At 34.4% G+C, this 20,867-nt stretch overlaps 1 protein-coding gene across 1 annotated transcript in view; it reads right to left on the reverse strand.

The window, feature by feature from the left end:
* The window catches only part of LOC145298239 (uncharacterized), a 34,883-nt gene that overhangs the window by 12,022 nt on the left and 1,994 nt on the right, over window positions 1-20,867 (reverse strand). Inside the window, exon 2 of the mRNA XM_080144308.1 lies at window positions 5,207-6,052. Coding sequence (XP_080000434.1) covers window positions 5,207-6,037 — 831 coding nt within the window. The 5' untranslated portion in view covers window positions 6,038-6,052. The remainder of the gene's footprint in view (window positions 1-5,206; window positions 6,053-20,867) is intronic.

Consider the following 20,867-nt stretch of genomic DNA (forward strand, 5'->3'; position numbering starts at 1 on the left):
TGTTTTCAACTTAGGTTTGTTCAGACAGTCCGGAGCAACAGCTTTTCAACTTAGCTTTTCTGGAGAAGTTTCTGGCCACTGGGCAGAAGCCCAAGGCGATGCATACTGTTTGATGCCAGCCAACAAATCTCTTTCAGATTAGCATTTCCTCCTCTGTCGTTTGGAAATTACTCTTTTATCTTCTCTATCGTTTTTCTTTTCTCTTTTCTTCTTAATTTCTTTTCTTTCTCTATCTTAATCTTATTAGTCTTTAATTCTCTTTTTCCTTTTTCTTTCTGTCTCTCTCTTTCAACTCATTTTTCTCTTTGATTCTCTTTCTTTTTTCTTTCCTTCTCTTTCTCGAGCACATTTGCTCCAAAGAAACTATTATCAGCTATGCCCTTCCGTCTTTCAGTTTAATTCCCCTCACTTACATGGTGGTCTGACACTTAAAATAAAACACATGGCCAAATGAAAATATCTTCCTAGATATCAGGGCAGACTTCACATTGTCAATGTCAAGTCACTTTGCTGAGAAATTTCTTTTCTATCAACTTTATCAGCTAAAATATATATTCCAAGGTTTTGGAGAAAGGAATGAATTTCTTAAACCTCATGTCCAACACCTCCACTTTACCTTTATCCCATAAGCAAGGTGAATTGGTGTTACCCGAGCATGTAACATTGTTACAGATGGATTAGTCTTCATCATGTTGAAATATGACACTATCGTTTCCGGGGAGTGTTATTTGGTTGAGAAAACCAGCTCCCTGGGTGTTAGACACGATATTAAACGATAGGCACATAAAAACATCAATGGGTGGATATGTCGTCGGCTCTAACCGGCTGGCATGGGTCGCTTCTCAAGTCTTCATTGAGTTGTTACAAGCAGCATCTCCATCATCGGTATTAATGGCAGTATAAAAATAGTGAACAAATGCGTTTTTATAAAAATATATAATTTATTTTACATTTAGCACTGGCGGAGCATATTTAAAAGAAAGCCTAGTTGAAACCAGACGCGTGCAGCCAAAAACTGATATGTGCGTCCATCAGTACATGATGAAAGCTTCAACTGTTTAAAAACGATACAATTATATATTCAATTCTCTCTTTCTTCAGAGAGAGAGAGAGAGAGAGAGAGAAAGAGAGAGAGAAATATATGATTCAGTGCCGATATTTTGTTTTTCAAAATCAAATGTCAACATAACTTATTCTGTGCACCAAATTCATAAACAGCTGCCAATCTTCGTGTGCTGGCAGTGTCAACCTTTAATAATGTGTACTCACTGAAATGTGTGTATGTTTGCTGCCACACAAATATAAAACAAAGTAGGCACAAGGTTTATTAATGTAGAAGCCCCCAGCTCCTCCAAAATGGGAGCTACATCATTGTGCCACAGAGGAACTCCATCTACTCTCTGTATGTTAATTCTGTAGAATATAAGAAAGAGGATAACAGATACTATATCTTGCCTAAGAGTAACGTGGAACTGTGCATGGCAAGAGTATTCCTCTCCCTGAGGTATACCTGAATACATACCACATCTGCAAATAAAAAAACAGCTGTTTTCAAGAAAGTGGACGATTACCAATAGTAGAGTAGAAAATAGTATGGCAGGCCAGCACATGTAGAAACTTAGACGACCCTTGTAGACTATGTTTCAGTGAGAAATTAGCTATCCTAAACTTTAAAGGAACCTCCCAAAATTTATTAAACTGCAGCAGTGAAATAGTAAATATATGTATACACAAAAAAAAACTTCACCTTAGGATAACAACACACACAATAGAAAACTTTAATAAAATAATGATAACAGCAATAACAGAAATGATAATTATAGTAATAACTAACTAGCGGAACCTGTGGAAATTCCACAGTGGACTCATTCATATGTAATATATTGATGTTGGCATTCTGTAGATGTTCAGTATAAATGGAGATGCTCTGATATTATTGTAGCTCTTTTGTTAAAACTGCAAAAGTATTTATCTAAGCTAGCAGGGATGGCCGGAATAGCCCAGTCGTAAAGTACGCTGAAATATATTTTAATTCTTGCAGATTTCATATATATTATTAGAGAGTAAATATTCTATCGCTTTTTATATATTATAAAGTTGCGATTTCGAAAATAAAAAAAATATATCCATATGACTTGGGTTCATCAGCTTGAATCGAAACTTAAACCAAAATTTATGAAAAAAAAAATACACACATATTTATATATATATATATATATATAAATATATATAAAAAACTTGAGTTTCTTCCGCTATAATCGAAACTTAAACTAAAACATGGAGAATTCTTGGCAAAATTATTTATTACAAGAGATCAAAATCCATAACAATTAAACAATAGTCACTCGGATGTAAGCGTGACAAAAAATAAATAACACACGTGCTATCATATTAATATATAGATAAATAAACAAAACATAAACAAATAAGCTAGTATAAAATAAAAAAGTGAAAAACATCCAGATTAAAACTAAGAAAAGAAAGACCATATCCCCACCAAAAAGGACAAAGAAACAGGTGAATTAGAGGTCAAATTACTCTTGCCTGATAAACGCAATCCCATTGGCTATGATAAATGGATGTGTGACTAACAAAGAATCTGATTGGCTGACTAGAAAACCCAGTAGTACAGGAACATATAAAAACACATTGCAACATCGACTCCATGCAACTTCAAAACTTACAGTCTAGCTCTACTTACGTATCGAGTACTGTTGAAGTAAATACTGAAAATAGATACATAAATTTTTATGTAGATACATAGAATGATATTATGTGTGTGTGTGTGTGTGTGTGTGTGTGTGTGTGTGTGTTACAGCAGATCAGAAAAATATTGGCACCATCGGGTTCAAATTCAACATGAAGGGAACCAGTCTTTGGTCATTTATGTTAGGCTCTCTTCAGTCTTTGTTTATATCTGTCTCACCAGTGGGACAGATGTAAACAATGGCTGAAGAGAGTCCATCATAAATGACCAAAGACTGCACCCCTTCTTGTTGAATTTGAACCCGACAGTACCAATGTTTTTCTGGTCTGCTGTAACACATATATAAATAAATAGTACACTCTTTCATTTGATTTTCTTTATAATCGAGCACTCTGATGTGGTTTTCTTCTACAAACCCTACACAGGCTCATAGGTTCTACAAGAGCTAATATAATATAAAGTATTTTATTTAAAAACTACAGTGTCTGTTGGGTGTACCCGGGTTTCATCAATCTTATCATGTTGGATCTGAGATTGAATCCGATTGGTAAGAAAAGATTGATATGCCGACACCATTCAATAGGCGAACACTCAAAGTAGTTCTAGCCTAATTGTTTTTTTTTTTTTCTGAATCTTTACCTACCGAAATGTGCTGACAAGTCAGTCTTTTCCTACCAGCCAGATTCTGATCCACATTTAATTAATTCTGATCCACATATATCTTGCTACTTAACTCCCCACAATCGATCGTTAGACATGATCCAAACTAGTCTAATGTAAACAAATACTTTTTGTCGTTCTCTTGAATAATCTATTTCTCTTAGTAATATTTTGCCATTTCCCTCCATTGTTTCTGGTCCTCTTGTGATGGCGATCATTGTTCAACCGATGATCTATTTAACCCTTAACGTTGAGTGGCCCCCTGGACTTTATGGATAATACCCCATCAATAAAAAAAAAATGAAGCGGATAAGAGTATTTTAATTCTCCCCCACCACAAGAACTGTTACGCCAGGGTCAGAAAGTGGAATTGAGAAGTCAGCACCCCTTAAGTGGGCACTCTGACCTGCAAAAAGTGCCAGAGCAGCCTCGTCAGCATTGTCTAGTAAGGGCGCTTCAGGCGATTAGCAATAAACTAACCTTTTCTCAAAGAGAGAAGATAAAGCCTTGGAGAGTGAACCTCCTAGAACTGTACAGAACCAGCTTTACACTGCAATCGATAGGGACCAGATCATTACAGGAATGCTCTAATCTCTGTGGATTTGAGGAGGGAGGGGGGTCAAAGGATAAAAATCGCTAAGGTAAGCTGTTTATCCTAAACAACAATATCTCCTTTTGTCTGTTCGCTTAATAGTGAGTTTCTGCTACTCTTACTGTTTTATCTTTCATTATTTTCAGTTAGAGCAGATTGCGTACTCAAATGAGCATTCTCATTTCTACAGAGATGAAACACAGACGTCTCTGTATAGCTAAATTTCTATAATTATATTTCCATAATTATTTACTACTTTGCCCTACTTATGTATTGAGCACGGTTGCAGTAAATACTGAAAATATATGCATATGTTACATCACATATTATATATGTATACGTGAATTAATATTCTAATTACTGTTAATTAGAATCAGAGTCAGAAAAACCTTTTGTGAGTATCAAAATCGGTATCGGAAAAATTTGTGCCTATTTTCCGATACCAAAAACGATTCCTTTAATTATCTTTTTTATTTGATTTTATTTAAAACAAAATCTTCCACAAGTTGGTAGTAATAATAAAATAATCAATATTTATTGATTTTTACAGTAAAATCTATAGACCGCCTCCCACAACTGTGTTTTTACGCTTGAGAAACTATATGCACATTGCACATTTAATATATGTTTTTACGATAGTCAAGACAAAATAACAACTTTATAGTTAAAATATTTAGAGATTTATAAAGAATCGAATCCAATAATTGTATCGGAATCGAGAATTTAGTACAGAATCTTCTTAATTGGGAAAAATATTGGAATCATCCCATCAATATTTCGACCTCTACTACTACTACTACTACTACTACTACTACTACTACCACTATTACTACTAATATATATATATATATATATATATATATATATATATATATGTATGACAATTAAACTACACAGCAACGTCTGTGTTTCATCTACATAGGGAATCGTCAGGATAAAATTCATGGAATTCATTTTACCAGGTTTTTCTATATATGCACACGGTAGTTTAATTTAGTCAGCCAACCAATCAAATTCATTGTTATTCCCTCCCACAGATTGATGTTTTTGGACAGTCATTATCTTTAATTTTCAGTTGAACTGGAGATTCTGTTTGGCATCAACGGTTCAAATTTCTAACAAGTTTTATGAGGCCAGTTTTAAATGAAATGCTTAAACTTCTTTATAATCAGGCATTGAAAGTCCAAACAAAAATAAATTTGATAGTTTTAAAGAAACAAATATTAAAGGGGGGAGGGAACACTCACCTTGGGTGACTCAACACATTCAAATAAGGTAGTCATGTCGGCACATTCACCAAATCTATTCTGGAAGTTTGGAACTGATTTAAGGTCTTCGGAAAACATGCAAGACTGGATAATATCTACGGCATTTTTTATTGCTGACCGACTGAGGATAATGACATCTGCCATTGAACAGTTCGATGCCAACAAACATCTAGGATGTTGAATCCTTTCTTTCAGAGTTCCATTTACAGAGTTTAATAAATATCGGAGTTTCTGATGGTCAAGTTGCACATTGTCACTTACGAAGCAGTAAAATTCATGACTGAATTCCAAATTCTCTAAAAAATGGTGGATTATCATTTTCAAACCTTGCACAAAAGTCATATTCCGCAATCCTTTTAATGGCACTAGCTGGTCAGGATCAAAGAGGTGGCCACTTTTCATCTCTCTATGGTATAAATTTTCATCTACAAAATGTAAGACGTGATTTGTAGCAACGTTTTTTGGTCTTGTTATTTGCTGCCAAATCTTGCACTTTAGTTTGAAGGTCACATGATCTTTTTCTCCAACATGGACGACTAGAATCTGCACAAGATGGCGCCGCCGTTGTTCTTTATCTTGTTGTAGGCGATGCTGAAGCAGGTGAAACAAATAAGAATGACTGCGTCCTGTCCCAGACAATTTTTCATATCGATGACGCGTGCACGTGTAAGACAAGGCAAACCCAATCACAGTACCGATAGCAAACCAAACGATGACCTTCAATAGCGAGAGAAGATGATATCTGGATAGTGTCAGACGACATCGGCCAGAATCGGATTTGAGATGCAACCCAAATGACAGTTTCCTCATTATAAAACATCCAGACTATAAAATAAAATAAAATAAATTATTACAGTTCTAAATTTTTTAAATGAACATATATAATTTGTATTATTAGGGTTATTTGGATGATTGATTTTATCGTGAGTATTATTTTCACAATGTTTCAGTCAACATAACTTCCAACCTTCTGCAGGTGTATCTTGTTTAACTCAGGAATCTTTCTGTCAAACTGACGAATCTGCATGGAATTTCAAATAGAACCCTTTATTTAATCCACAGGTGTAGCATGCTCTTGTTCTGTCAGCCATTATCAGGTAGAAGTCTTAAGTAATTTGTAATTGTATTTTATGTGTTGCCCGTACTGAGGATTGAACTTTTAACCTCCAGAAGTATATAACTTTTACAATTGAATTTTACTAAGTATTCTATCCACTATGCCATGAATTTGACAGGAAGATTCCTGTGTTCGACAATGTACACGTGAAAAATATTGGAGGTTACATGAACTAAAACATTGTGAAAATGACACTAAAAATGAGAACAGTAGTTTGAAGAATCCAAACAATACAAATAAAATTAAAACATTTGAAGAATAAAAAAAGAATGCAGAAAGAATTAAAAATATAAAAAATTAGTAAAAAATAAAGGAATTTGAATAATAAAAAAAAATGAAAAAGAATAAAAAATATAAAAATTTAGTAAAAATTAAAGGAATTTGAATAATAAAAAAGAATGCAAAAAGAATTAAAAATATAAAAAATTCAGTACAAATTAACTGATCATGTTATAGACGACAATGGCGTTCAAACTCACGTAAAAGAACGTTTGATATCACATGAGAGAAGACGATCATGTGGGTGACGTCACGGCCGTAACAACGAGGAAATAAACGATGTTGTTACAAAGAAAAAGCGAATCACAAAGTTATTTCCGCTTTTCTATTCTTTGTCTCGTTTTGCAACTGAAGCTATAACGTCCTGGTTCCCTGTGTACAACGTTTACACATCCCGCTTCCGAACTTAGTAAGACCAACAAAATAAGTGTGCATGTGTGTGTGTGTGGGGGGGGATGATAAACCACCAACAAAATAAGTGAGGGGGTGGGGTGGATGATAAAATAACAAAGTCTTTTTTGATAAAGATGGATGGTACCAAAAAAAAAAAAATAAATAAATAAATAAATAAATAATTCAAATTTTCACTGATTTTTCATTTAAGTAAAAATCATACGGCATTATTTGGTTTTCTAAAATTTTCAAATTTAACCTTACAAAACAACGCTTTTAAATATTCACACTGATACATGCAAACACATAAGATCTGACTTTGATGCATAATTTTTCTCTTCCTCAAACGTTGTGAAAATGACGCTCAAGATGAGAACAGTAGTCCGAAGATTCCAAATAATATGAATAATCAATCGCTCATATATTATTTAATTGGAATTCATTATTGAGATGAGTATTTTTTATTAATTTATTTATTGCAGACTATTATCCTCATCTTTTGGAGATGTTTTTTCATGACGTTTCGGGCAACTATTCCTCTGGACATCGTCTGGTGCTAACCGCGACAGGATTGAAAAACGTGGTGAGACGACAACAACTATGAATGGCAGTAATTGCTGAGAATGTAGTTAGGAGATTCGGAGCTCCTATCCCATTGCGATTACCACCTAACGAAGGCCAGAGGAATAGTTGGCCGAAACGCCATGAAACAACAACTAAGAAAGATGAGAATAATAGTCCGCAATAAATAAATTAATCAAGCTCTCATCTAAACATTTTTATTATATTATTAGTTATCCTGTCCTGCTTTGAGAATAAACCTGAAGTTTCCAAAAGATAATCAGTTAGAACTGATCTACTTAATGCCTTAATCCATTGCTTTATATGGTCACATGGACAATACTACTGTTTATAACTAATCTACTGTTCAAATCTACTGTTTATAATTAATCTACTGTTCAAATCTAATGTTTATAATTAATCTACTGTTCAAATCTACTGTTTATAATTAATCTACTGTTCAAATCTAATGTTTATAATTAATCTACTGTTCAAATCTAATGTTTATAATTAATCTACTGTTCAAATCTACTGTTTATAACTAATCTAGTGTTCAAATCTAATGTTTATAACTAATCTACTGTTCAAATCTACTGTTTATAACTAATCTACTGTTCAAATCTAATGTTTATAATTAATCTACTGTTCAAATCTACTGTTTACAACTAATCTACTGTTCAAATCTACTGTTTATAACTAATCTACTGTTCAAATCTACTGTTTATAATTAATCTACTGTTCAAATCTAATGTTTATAATTAATCTACTGTTCAAATCTACTGTTTATAACTAATCTACTGTTCAAATCTAATGTTTAAAACTAATCTACTGTTCAAATCTGCTGTTTACAATTAATCTACTGTTCAAATCTAATGTTTATAACTAATCTACTGTTCAAATCTAATGTTTATAATTAATCTACTGTTCAAATCTAATGTTTATAATTAATCTAGTTTTCAAATCTAATGTTTACAATTAATCTACTGTTCAAATCTAATGTTTACAATTAATCTACTGTTCAAATCTAATGTTTATAATTAATCTACTGTTCAAATCTAATGTTTACAATTAATCTACTGTTCAAATCTAATGTTTACAATTAATCTACTGTTCAAATCTAATGTTTATAATTAATCTACTGTTCAAATCTAATGTTTACAATTAATCTACTGTTCAAATCTAATGTTTACAATTAATCTACTGTTCAAATCTAATGTTTATAATTAATCTACTGTTCAAATCTAATGTTTACAATTAATCTACTGTTCAAATCTAATGTTTACAATTAATCTACTGTTCAAATCTAATGTTTACAATTAATCTACTGTTCAAATCTAATGTTTATAACTAATCTACTGTTCAAATCTAATGTTTACAATTAATCTACTGTTCAAATCTAATGTTTATAATTAATCTACTGTTCAAATCTAATGTTTACAATTAATCTACTGTTCAAATCTAATGTTTACAATTAATCTACTGTTCAAATCTAATGTTTACAATTAATCTACTGTTCAAATCTAATGTTTACAATTAATCTACTGTTCAAATCTAATGTTTACAATTAATCTACTGTTCAAATCTAATGTTTACAATTAATCTACTGTTCAAATCTAATGTTTACAATTAATCTACTGTTCAAATCTAATGTTTACAATTAATCTACTGTTCAAATCTAATGTTTACAATTAATCTACTGTTCAAATCTAATGTTTACAATTAATCTACTGTTCAAATCTACTGTTTATAACTAATCTACTGTTCAAATCTACTGTTTATAACTAATCTACTGTTCAAATCTAATGTTTATAACTAATCTACTGTTCAAATCTAATGTTTATAACTAATCTACTGTTCAAATCTACTGTTTACAATTAATCTACTGTTCAAATCTACTGTTTACAACTAATCTACTGTTCAAATCTAATGTTTATAACTAATCTACTGTTCAAATCTACTGTTTACAATCTACTGTTCAAATCTAATGTTTATAATTAATCTACTGTTCAAATCTACTGTTTATAACTAATCTACTGTTCAAATCTAATGTTTATAATTAATCTACTGTTCAAATCTACTGTTTACAACTAATCTACTGTTCAAATCTACTGTTTATAACTAATCTACTGTTCAAATCTACTGTTTATAACTAATCTACTGTTCAAATCTAATGTTTATAATTAATCTACTGTTCAAATCTGCTGTTTATAACTAATCTACTGTTCAAATCTACTGTTTATAACTAATCTACTGTTCAAATCTACTGTTTATAATTAATCTACTGTTCAAATCTAATGTTTATAATTAATCTACTGTTCAAATCTAATGTTTATAACTAATCTACTGTTCAAATCTACTGTTTATAATTAATCTACTGTTCAAATCTACTGTTTACAACTAATCTACTGTTCAAATCTACTGTTTATAACTAATCTACTGTTCAAATCTACTGTTTATAACTAATCTACTGTTCAAATCTACTGTTTATAACTAATCTACTGTTCAAATCTACTGTTTATAACTAATCTACTGTTCAAATCTAATGTTTATAACTAATCTACTGTTCAAATCTACTGTTTACAACTAATCTACTGTTCAAATCTACTGTTTATAATTAATCTACTGTTCAAATCTACCGTTTATAATTAATCTACTGTTCAAATCTACTGTTTATAATTAATCTACTGTTCAAATCTAATGTTTATAACTAATCTACTGTTCAAATCTACTGTTTATAATTAATCTACTGTTCAAATCTGCTGTTTATAACTTATCTACTGTTCAAATCTACTGTTTATAACTAATCTACTGTTCAAATCTACTGTTCATAACTAATCTACTGTTCAAATCTACTGTTTATAATTAATCTACTGTTCAAATCTACTGTTTATAACTAATCTACTGTTCAAATCTACTGTTTATAACTAATCTACTGTTCAAATCTACTGTTTATAACTAATCTACTGTTTATAACTAATCTATTGTTCAAATCTATTGGGTCCCATATTGTATTAAATTCCATACTAGGTTTCCTTAAGAGGTCATTGTCGTTGCACATATGCACTGATTATTTGAGATGTATACTCCCTGCTCTTTTCTCTGCCTATAATTTTTACTTCGTGCTACAAGGGTAGATTGTGTCATTAGGGACCCCATTTATGACTTTATACTCTTATCAAAACTGAATGTTTAATCCTTGCATATTGGAGCCTTTGTGATAGAAACCAACACAGTTTCTTCCTTTCTGCATATATCGACACTCGAGTAGACCAATTTTATAAAACGTGTTGGGTAATTGTGCATAAAACAGGAGCCTAACTTTCATACACGCCCACAGGCGGCGTCCGTGTCTGTCAGTTGAGGTATGAAAGTGTAAAATGGATACAATTTTCCGATACTTCAAAATGGATACAGTATATAAAAAATACATTTTTTTATCCATTAATTTTTTATTTTTTATTGCATATCTTATCAAATAATTATGTTTATTGGATTTAATACGTTATATATTTTATCAACATATTTAGATATTTTAAACTTTTTCATCAATTAATATTTTATTTTCTTATCGAATATCTTATCAAATAACTATGTTTATCTAAGTAAATATTTTATATATTTTGTTAAACTATTTAGATATTTTAAAAATACATTTATTTACAAAAACACGAAAACAAAAAAACATTGAATGTTTCACATTTTTTATAGTTTAAGCAGTTTAAAAAAGGTGAATGTGCAACAGAAAATAGTTTAACAGTTTAAAAATGTGAATGTTTTACATATGTTAAAAAACACACTAAATTTAAGCAATATATTAACAAAAAATATCTTATTTTGCCAAATATATAAGTAAGCAGGTTTGAGATAGCGGAAGTATTGTATCCATTTTGTACCTCCATACCTCAACTGACAGACGCGGACGCCACCTATCGGCGTGTATGAAAGTTAGGCTCCTGTTTTATGCACAATTACCAAGTGTTGTATTAGCAGTGTAACATAGTGTGTGCGAGCGTGTGGAAAGCATCAGCAACAGTGAAGAATGGCCAGCATGCGAAGAGATTAGCAGCAGCAGAAAACGCGTATATGCAAATTAGGAAGTGTGCGCGAGAAGAGGAAAGAAAAAAAGGAGAAAAATGCAACACGTGCTCAAGGGAGAAAAAAGTAGACGTTAAAGGATGTAGACTTCGTAACCTAGTAGGGGATGCCCTTTTCTCTTCCCTGCAACCTCTTTCTCACAGAAGAGACGTTGCGAGCCTGTCTCTGCTTTATCGTTATTTTCATGGCAAGTGCTCTTCTGAGTTCCAATCTATGTCCCCTCCTCGCTAAACTTTCATAAGAAACACTCATTTAGCTGAAAACATTATTAATAAATTCACCGATGTGCCTAAACGTAGATTCTATGAACAAAGTTTTTTTCTTAGAACGGCATGCCTGTGGAACTGTCTTCTGTTTGCTTTCTTTCCAGCTGACTACAAATATGGCTGTCTTCAAGTCCAATGCAAACAAGTTCTTGATGAGCCGTTCCATTTAAGTTAACAAATTTACTGAATCTCCACTAACGATTACTATGATTCTGATACTGTACACGCTGTAACTTTTATCCTTGAGTGGGCTCTGGGCCTTGATAAGTGGTGACTCCTATGTAAAAAAAAAAAAAAAAAATGGATGTGTGAATGCGAAGGTGAGAAATGGCTGGTTGTGGCTGGCATGCGGTCGGAGGAAGAAGAATCGGGTGCCATGTAAAATGGACATATGGCAGCTAGAGACGTTTTTAAGTGATGCCGAAAGTAACCATAAAAAAAACATTTTGCTAAAAAGAGAAAAATGCCAACCTGGATTTTTATTTATTTATATCTTGCCTTCACTTTTTTTGTATGGCCATGTTACAACAGCAGTTGGCAATACAGTATATAGTGGCAAGGATCCTATGCCAGTAAATAGAGATTATCTTAACTAGTATGAATTTCAACATGGGTTACATTAAATACATGTCAGGATAACCAGGTGGCAAATGGAAATCAACCCACCTGCAGGTGGCATGATTAAAACGGGAGGTCAAGTGTTACCTCCCTAGATAAAACACACTAGAAATGCAGCTGTTGAATGATATTACATAGAAGTGACATTACGTGTTCAAGGGACAGAACAAAGCTTCCAGTCAATCGGACGTGGGAAGTGAAACAGGTGACATGTGTCTGGAAATATAGAGAGAGTCTAAGTGAATGTTGCCTTGAGACTCTACCTGTGTGTTGTCCATCTCTATACACTTTAAATGCTGCTTGGTTGGCATAGGGAATCAAGATTTTGGGATAACTTGTCCATTCCATCTTCAACATTTAGTGTGTCAATACCTAATTCCAATAATGCCTTTCTCGCTTTCCCTTTCAATGTCGGTAATACGACACGCCCCTGTTTGCGTGCCTCTAAACTTGTGTTGAGTTCCCATATTTGCATTTCTTATTTCCTGGAATTATACTTGTTTTTAATAGACATTCCTTTCTTCAACTTTACAACATGGCAAGAAAGAATAAAAGAAAAACAGAAACTACATACTGAGGATGGAGTATAACTCCGAAACATATTTATGTTATAAATTTCAAACAAGTTAAGTTTTGAGACATTGTGTTGAACAAAGATGGCGGTGTAGTTCAGATCAGTAACCAAGATGGCGACCAAGAATCAAATGCGGTCCATGGCGTACTTAACCTCTTAAGTTCTGAGATATTGCGTTGACCGTTGGCGGCCAAGAATTAAATGCGGTCCGTGACGTAGTAAACGGCGAACTGAGTGAATCCAAAATTCGACAATTTTTATAATAATTTTGGGACGTTTTCATTGGTTGTTTAGCACAGCCGTTGGTTATAAAAATGATTGGTGAATCCATTCGTCTCACCCCCATCACAAGTCAAAAACATTCTACAAAAATACTGTTTATTTTTCTAATATGTCATGATTTGGCTTTCAAACACACTTGATGCATATTTTATTTTATTCAAATTAAATCAACATTTCTATATGGAGCTCACACCCTTGATGATACTTGTCAATGTTTAAGGCAGGTGGGGTAATGCACCTCGAAGCCATTTTTTTCCTGACCTTTATGCTCTGCTACCAATGTAAGTCAAATATAAAAATGAAACTGACAACAGTGTCAAGTGGAAGGCGATTTTATTGACACATGGGCATCTTGCGTGCACCTAAAATTCAAAAGTGTCCCCTTTCATAGTTTTTGGTGAAAAAAACTCTCTCCCTAGTGAAGAGCTGGTAAGGGAGACAACTGAGTAAGGTTAACACAATTAAGACTAAGAAAATTAAGTAAATGCGTAATTAGTTACATGGTCTCTGACCCCAATGAACAAAATTTCTCTTTCTAATAAAACCTTTGAAACCTTAGCAAGTCTCCATTGTGTTTCCATGCATTCGTTTTAAGTTAAACAGAAGCTCAACAACCATGAGGGGATCAACAGCTTATGCATGGAAAGCAATGATGAGAGAATGAAAACCAGCGACCACGCATGTATGTAAAAAGATTTTGTTTTGTTGATTTGTTTTTTGATTACTCTCTGGCAAAAAACACACATGTGCAAAAGGATGCATTTGTTGGAAATGATATGTGTGAACTGTTTTGTTTAATATTGTTATGACTTAGTTGTATGAATTAAGTCCCTTATTGAAAACCAGAAAAAGTTCTTATTCTTATAAATTGTTTTTAGTCTGAAAAGTCCATACGTGGCTTGTCTATGACTCCGCTGCTCTGACTCAAGATGCCCGCTCGCATGTGATATTTTGTTGTTCTTGCATGAAGATACGAGAACTGTTATCTCAGAGTTAAAGCAGGGGAGGCAACTCTGCCTTTAGAGAAAAGAGAGTATTTCCCTTTGACTATGTTATCGTCCTAACATGTTCCCTTTAAATTTTGTCGCTTGTACAAATTCAGTTGTGGGTCCACCTGCAAGCATTGTGCTGGATAGCAGGTGCAAACTGACTTCCAGATGTTCAGTTCCTGTATTTCAGTTTCTGTGTTTTGGGAAGTTCCTGGAGTTTGCTGTGGCAAGTCAGAGGTGTCCAACAAGATAGTCAGTGGAATGGTTTATTTTTTTTATTTTTTATTCCTACTGAAAGTCGATCAGAATGTTGAACCCAAATGGAATTTTGGACATTTACTTTATAAGTGACATTTCAGGTTTGTTGCATGACATCTCCTTGAACCCATGTTTCTGTATTGTTTCGGTAGTCCTTTGCCAAAACTTGTTGACCCGGTAACAATTTCATATTACAGAAACATTATTGGTAAGAAGGCCGACGGTATCTTGGCATCATTCAGCAAAACCTTTGTTAGCCACTCTCGCTCTCCAGTTACGATGCAACCACACTTCTAATTCGTAACATCAGCCGAAAGTCTATAGATGAGTGGTCTCAGCAACGACACAAGTGCAGGTTATGCCACGTAGAAGTAGTGAGTGTTAGCCCTGACATCCAGTTGTAAGATTCTGTTACTGGGGCGGGGGGAGGCTATTATACAATGTGACATAATGGAAAGTGTAAATATCTCCACTGAACCATCTGTAAAAAGTTGAATATCATATGGAGCAGTAAGTCCTGGAAACATACACCAATAAGAACAGTTGGAAATATATGTCATCCACTCTGACCATGCAATTCTTAGAGCTACATACCTAGACAATGGAGCTGTTAAAACTGACATAGTGTTATGGGACAAGAAAGAGAAAGAAGCAACCTTAGTAGAAGTTAGTGTTGCTAATAATGCACGATTAAACAGAAATATATATATATATATATAAGAGAAGAGTGTTTTGTAACTATTATGTACTTTCACCTAACAATTTAATAAATAAATATTGCGAAATCTCATCTGTCTGTTTAAATGTATGTATGTATGTTGTGAGAAATTATAGCAGTAGCAGCGGAGTTATCATTGGTTAATAATTTGTCACGCCACTCGGAAGAGATTGGGCGCGAAATTTGTGTCTGTTTGTTTTTCAGGAGAGAGCAGTTTTCGACAAGACAGCGAACGGAGGAGACGTCACCCTTCCCGCCGCACCATATGGCAGCCTTTGCCTCAAGATATTCCCCACGAGGGGATTTTAAAAACCCTAAAAAATGGGTTTAATTAATTTTCGGACTTGTTTGTCCAACAAGGCATGAGTGAACCGTTATGATGAAAAATCTAAGTTAAACATGTTTCAGCGTGCCGATGTTAACGAATCATTCTTAGACGAAAAGTCTAAGTTAAACATTTCTCAACTTGTCGACAGTGACGACTTACGTTGAAACGAGAAGGAGATGGACTTTAACTCTGGATAAACTGTTAACTCTGTAAATCGAACACTGATACTCCCAAGGGAACTTTTGGATCATAAGATCCTATTATACCCGAGCCAGTTATGTGCAGCTGAAAAAAGTGTAGCATTTTTTTTTGCAACTCGAGGATTACATTAATAAAGACGTCTGTTCAATTTTAAGGTAATTTTGTTGTTTGCTTATATTTTTTCATGCACTGCTAGGCGCCCCCAAAAAAGGGCTACATGGAGAGAATGGAAATATTTCTTCAACCCTTCGGACGACAAATATCGAAAAATTGGCTAAAAACATTAATTCCCTCACCCTCAATAGGGCACTTTTCTACTTTAATTTAAAACTTCAACACTTCCGGTTTGGCGATGGACGCAATGGCAAAGACGTCATATTTTTTATTTTATTTTTTTTCACATTCTTTCCTCCTTCGCGGTACAGGTTCAAGCCTGTTTTACCTGCCTACTGTCGTTGGTTTATGTTTGTTATTATAAGTAATTGATAACCAAGTTGTGGTTTTATTTGATATAGAACTTTATTACATATTTACATAGGAAGAGAGATTGAAGGTACGTGTGTAGAGGTCTACGCCATGTTGTCGAATACGATATGTATTAGGCGGTTTACATCAATATTCATACGCCATGATTTCATTGTTACGCGTATGAAAGTAGTTCTATGATAACACTACATCCCCCTTACCAGAAGGAAGAAAAGTAGTACACATTGTTCAGATGTTTATTGTTTAAATCTGTTTGGCCTATGGATTTCACGACCATGTCTTGTTATATTTGGTGCGTGTTTCTTAGTGTTTATTTGGTTTGAGATGCTTGTGTTAGGGAGTCCAGATTGGGATTGGGTTTGGTCACTGAAGTGAACATGTTTATGGGTTGCTTTTCCATCTGCTCTGATATGGACTCTGTTACGTTTTTTTGACGATCCATCTGGCAATTTGAGGATGTACGATCTAGGTTCTGTACATTTGCTGAGAATTGTTGCTGGTTTCCATTTTCCAGTTTGGTTATCCCACATACGTACGTGTTGTCCAGGGACAAGTGCTGGTAAGTCATGGGCTGTTTTATCGTGATAGGTTTTTTGTATATCCTGTCTGTGCTTTAGTTCTTCGTGGATATGGTCACGGTTGGGAAATCTGTGATTCGTGATTTTTGCAATCAGGTTCGATTTCATGATGCGACTGTTTAGAAGTTCAGCTGGGCTTGGAAGTTTGTGGCTGATAGGCGTTGTTCTTAAACACAGCATTGCAAGGTTAATATCTCTTCCTGCTTGCTTTGCTTTGACTATTGTTCTTTTAATGGTTTGAATCTGTCGTTCAATGAAACCATTTGATTTAGGAAACCTTGGAGATGATGTGATATGATCGAATTGCCATTGTTGAGCAAATTCTTTAAATGCTTCACTGGAGTACTGTGGTCCATTGTCACTAATAACTCTGATGGGAATACCATGTTCTGAAAATATCTGCTTCATTGTTGATATGACCATGTTGCTTGTGGCCATGCCATTTATTTTCCGTATGATTGGGAATTTACTATAATAATCAGCAATTATGAGGTATTCCTGGTCGTTACAGTGGGACAAGTCAGTGCCAACAACTTCCCATGCTCTGTTAGGGATGTTGTGTGGTTGTAACGTTTCTTTTGATTGTGCTGGGAGGTTTTCCTGGCATATTGAACACTTTTTGATCATGTTCTCAATATCAGTGTTAATTCGCTCCCAGTAGACAGTATCTCTAGCTTGCAGACGTGTCTTTTCGATACCTTGATGGCTGTAATGTAGTTGGTCCAGGATAGTTTTCTGCTGATTTTCAGGGATAATAATCCTTGAGCCTTTCATGATTATGCCATCACTGACAGATAACTCATCTCTGTATGACCAGTATGACCGAATTGTCGGTGGTACTTCCTTAATTGAGTCTGGCCATCCTGTTGTTATGGTTTCATGTAATTGGTTGAGTATTGGATCAGACTTTGTTTCCTTTTTTATTTCATTCAGGCGTTCGCTCCTGAATCTCACCAAGTCAACTCGAATATCTAAGTCGATCATGTCAGTGTTTTGAGTACTGGGGAGACGACTTAGTGTATCAGCTATAGTCATTTCTTTGCCTGGTATGTATTCTATTTGTATCTGGTATCCCTGTAATTTGGTCATCATTCGTTGTAGCCTAGGAGGTGCACTGGTCAGTGGTTTCTGTAGTATCATGACCAAGGGTTTATGGTCGGTGTGTACCTTGAACTTCCGTCCATATAGGTAGACATGATACCTGTGCACACCAAATATAATTGCTAGAAGTTCCCTTTCTATGCACGAATACCGTTGCTCGGCGTCTGTTAAAGATTTTGACGTGTATGCAATAGGTTTTTTGTTTTGCATTAATGCTGCTCCAAGTCCTTTTAAACTCGCATCAGTTTGCAGTATTGGTACTTCATTCGTGTCGAAGTATGTTAGTGTGGAGTCTTTGGTGATTATTGTTTTAAGCATCTCAAAGCATACCTTGTGATGCTCTTCCCAGAGAAAAGGTACGTCTTTTTTCAACAAGCCTCTTAATGTATGTGTCTTGTCAGCTAAATTTGGTATGAATGGTGATAAATATGTGACAAGGCCTAAGAATTCTTGTAGTTCTTTTTTGCATGTTGGATATGGCATGTCTTGTAAGTCTTTAAGTTTTTCTGGGTCTGGGCTAACACCATTTTCACTATATATCATTCCAAAGAAAGATATATTTTTTGATTTTATTTTGCATTTTGCTGAATTAAACACAAGACCATTTTTTGCAGCTACTTGCATGAGCCTGTATAAGATCTTATCATGCTCTTTGTCCGTTTTACTATAGACAACAATGTCGTCTGTAATTCCAATTGTTCCGTCAACTTGTTCGAGTATCTGGTCCATTTTCATTTGAAAAATGTCCTGGGATACACTTAACCCAAATGGTAATCTCTGGAAACAGTATCTGCCAAAAGGGGATTGGAATGTCGTTAGCAGCTGAGATTCCTGATCCAAATGTATGGACCAATAACCAGCTTTGGCATCAAGTTTAGAGAACAGCTTGGCACCTGCAAAGTGGTGTGTTAGCTCCTCCACTGTAGGGGTTGCATAGTGTGGTCTCTTTAGCGCAATGTTAAGGCGTCTTGGGTCTAGACAGATTCTCAGGCTTCCATCTTTCTTGTGTGAATAAGCTAGGCTGGAAACCCAGTCTGTTGGCTCTGTGACTTTTCTAATGATCTTGAAGCTGACCATTTTGTCTAGTTCCTGTTTTATGTTGTCCTTTAGGGCAATTGGGGTTTTTCTTGGTGGGTCAATGTGAGGTTGTACGTTTTTGCTCGTTGTTAACTTGACATGTCCAGGCATAGAGCCTATTTTGTCGAATTGATCTGGATAGATCTGTACCAAGTCTTCGATTTTGTTGATTGGTTTGACTATATTTTGTTCTTTCACCGTGCAGTGAAGAGTGACCATTTTCAGTATTTCCAGTGATGGTAATCCTAGAATTGCTGGTCCATTTACATCTACTATATAGAAGGTGCTTTCGTGCCAATCAGGGGTTTGGTAGTTGCATGGTATACTGATATTGCCATAGCACTTTATCGGTGTTCCATTGTAGGCTATTAATTTTTTGTCCTTACTTTGTTTTTTTAGTTTTGGGCAGCCATCAGTAGTTAATTTCTCAGGAAACATTCTACGGAATGTAGAAATTGGTAATGTATTACCTTGGGCTTCAGTATCGACTTTAATTCGTAGTCTGTGAGTTCCGTTTCGATTAGGTAATTTTATATTTATATAAGCGAAGGCTTCATCTCTCTGTGTTTGAGAGGGTGTGTTAATGGTGGAAAAAGTTAAATTTTCGAATTGTTCATTTAGTTCCTGGCTGTTGTTCCTGGATAATATATCAGTTTGGATGAAGTGTTTTTTCTTGGTCTGGTTCATGTTTAATGGTTTTTGTTTTCCACGGTCTCTGTTTTGCGATCTTGACCTTGATCTTCTGTTATATAAACATACTGTTGCCCAGTGGTTATATTTTCCACACGTTTTGCATTTGGAACCAAATGCTGGGCATGCTTCACGTCGACGTTCATGACTTTTTCCGCAATTAAGGCAGTTGTTTGTCTTTCTATTTTGTTTATATTTTTTAATTGCTTGTATGTCAGTATTGGCGCTATTGTCCTCCCCGTTATTGGTGTTTAACATCTCTCTAAGCTGTTTAATATGTGCGTTTGTTGCCTCATACGTTTTACCAATTCGGATGGTTTCATCCAGTGTTAGCGTATTATCTTTTCGTAATAGTTCTTTCTGGAATTCGACAATTGGGGTACTCGTAATAAATTAGTTCTTTAATTCGCTGTTCTTGTTCAGTGTCGGTTAGTGAGCATTTTAACGTAAGTTGACGACATCTATTGACGAAGTCGTCTAATGTCTCATTTTGTTTTTGTTTATAAGACATTAGTCTTAGTCTATTAATCCTAAAGTTTTCTTTAGGTTCTAAATGCTCCAAGAATTTATTAAAAATAGTGTCGGGAGAACGTTTTTCCTCATCTGTTAATTTCCAAGTGTTAAATTTTTTGAGACCTTCGTTGCCGGTCTTTAGCAGTATGTAATTCACTTGTTGGTCGGTTTTTATTTTGTTTATAGCAAAATATAGTTCTAACCTCTGTTTAAAAAGTTTAAATGTTTCCGCTGGATTTGGAATTTCCCAGTCCATAAACGGAATAATGTCAATATTGGTAGACATTATTATTAACGGCTATGTATTTTTTCAATAAACAGAAAATTCAATATGTCTGCCAATGTGCGAAAATCCACACGTGTTTACGGGAACACATACGACAACAACAGTTGACAAAAATTCAAAATGTCTGCTATTGTGCGAAAATCCACACGTGTTTACGGGAACACATACGATAACAACAGTTGGCAAAAATTCAAAATGTCTGCTATTGTGCAAAAATTCACACGTGTTTA

The sequence above is a fragment of the Euprymna scolopes genome, chromosome 2 (assembly GCF_053919585.1).
Source record: "Euprymna scolopes isolate OS-2025 chromosome 2, ASM5391958v1, whole genome shotgun sequence".
In the NCBI taxonomy this organism is placed as follows: domain Eukaryota; kingdom Metazoa; phylum Mollusca; class Cephalopoda; order Sepiida; family Sepiolidae; genus Euprymna; species Euprymna scolopes.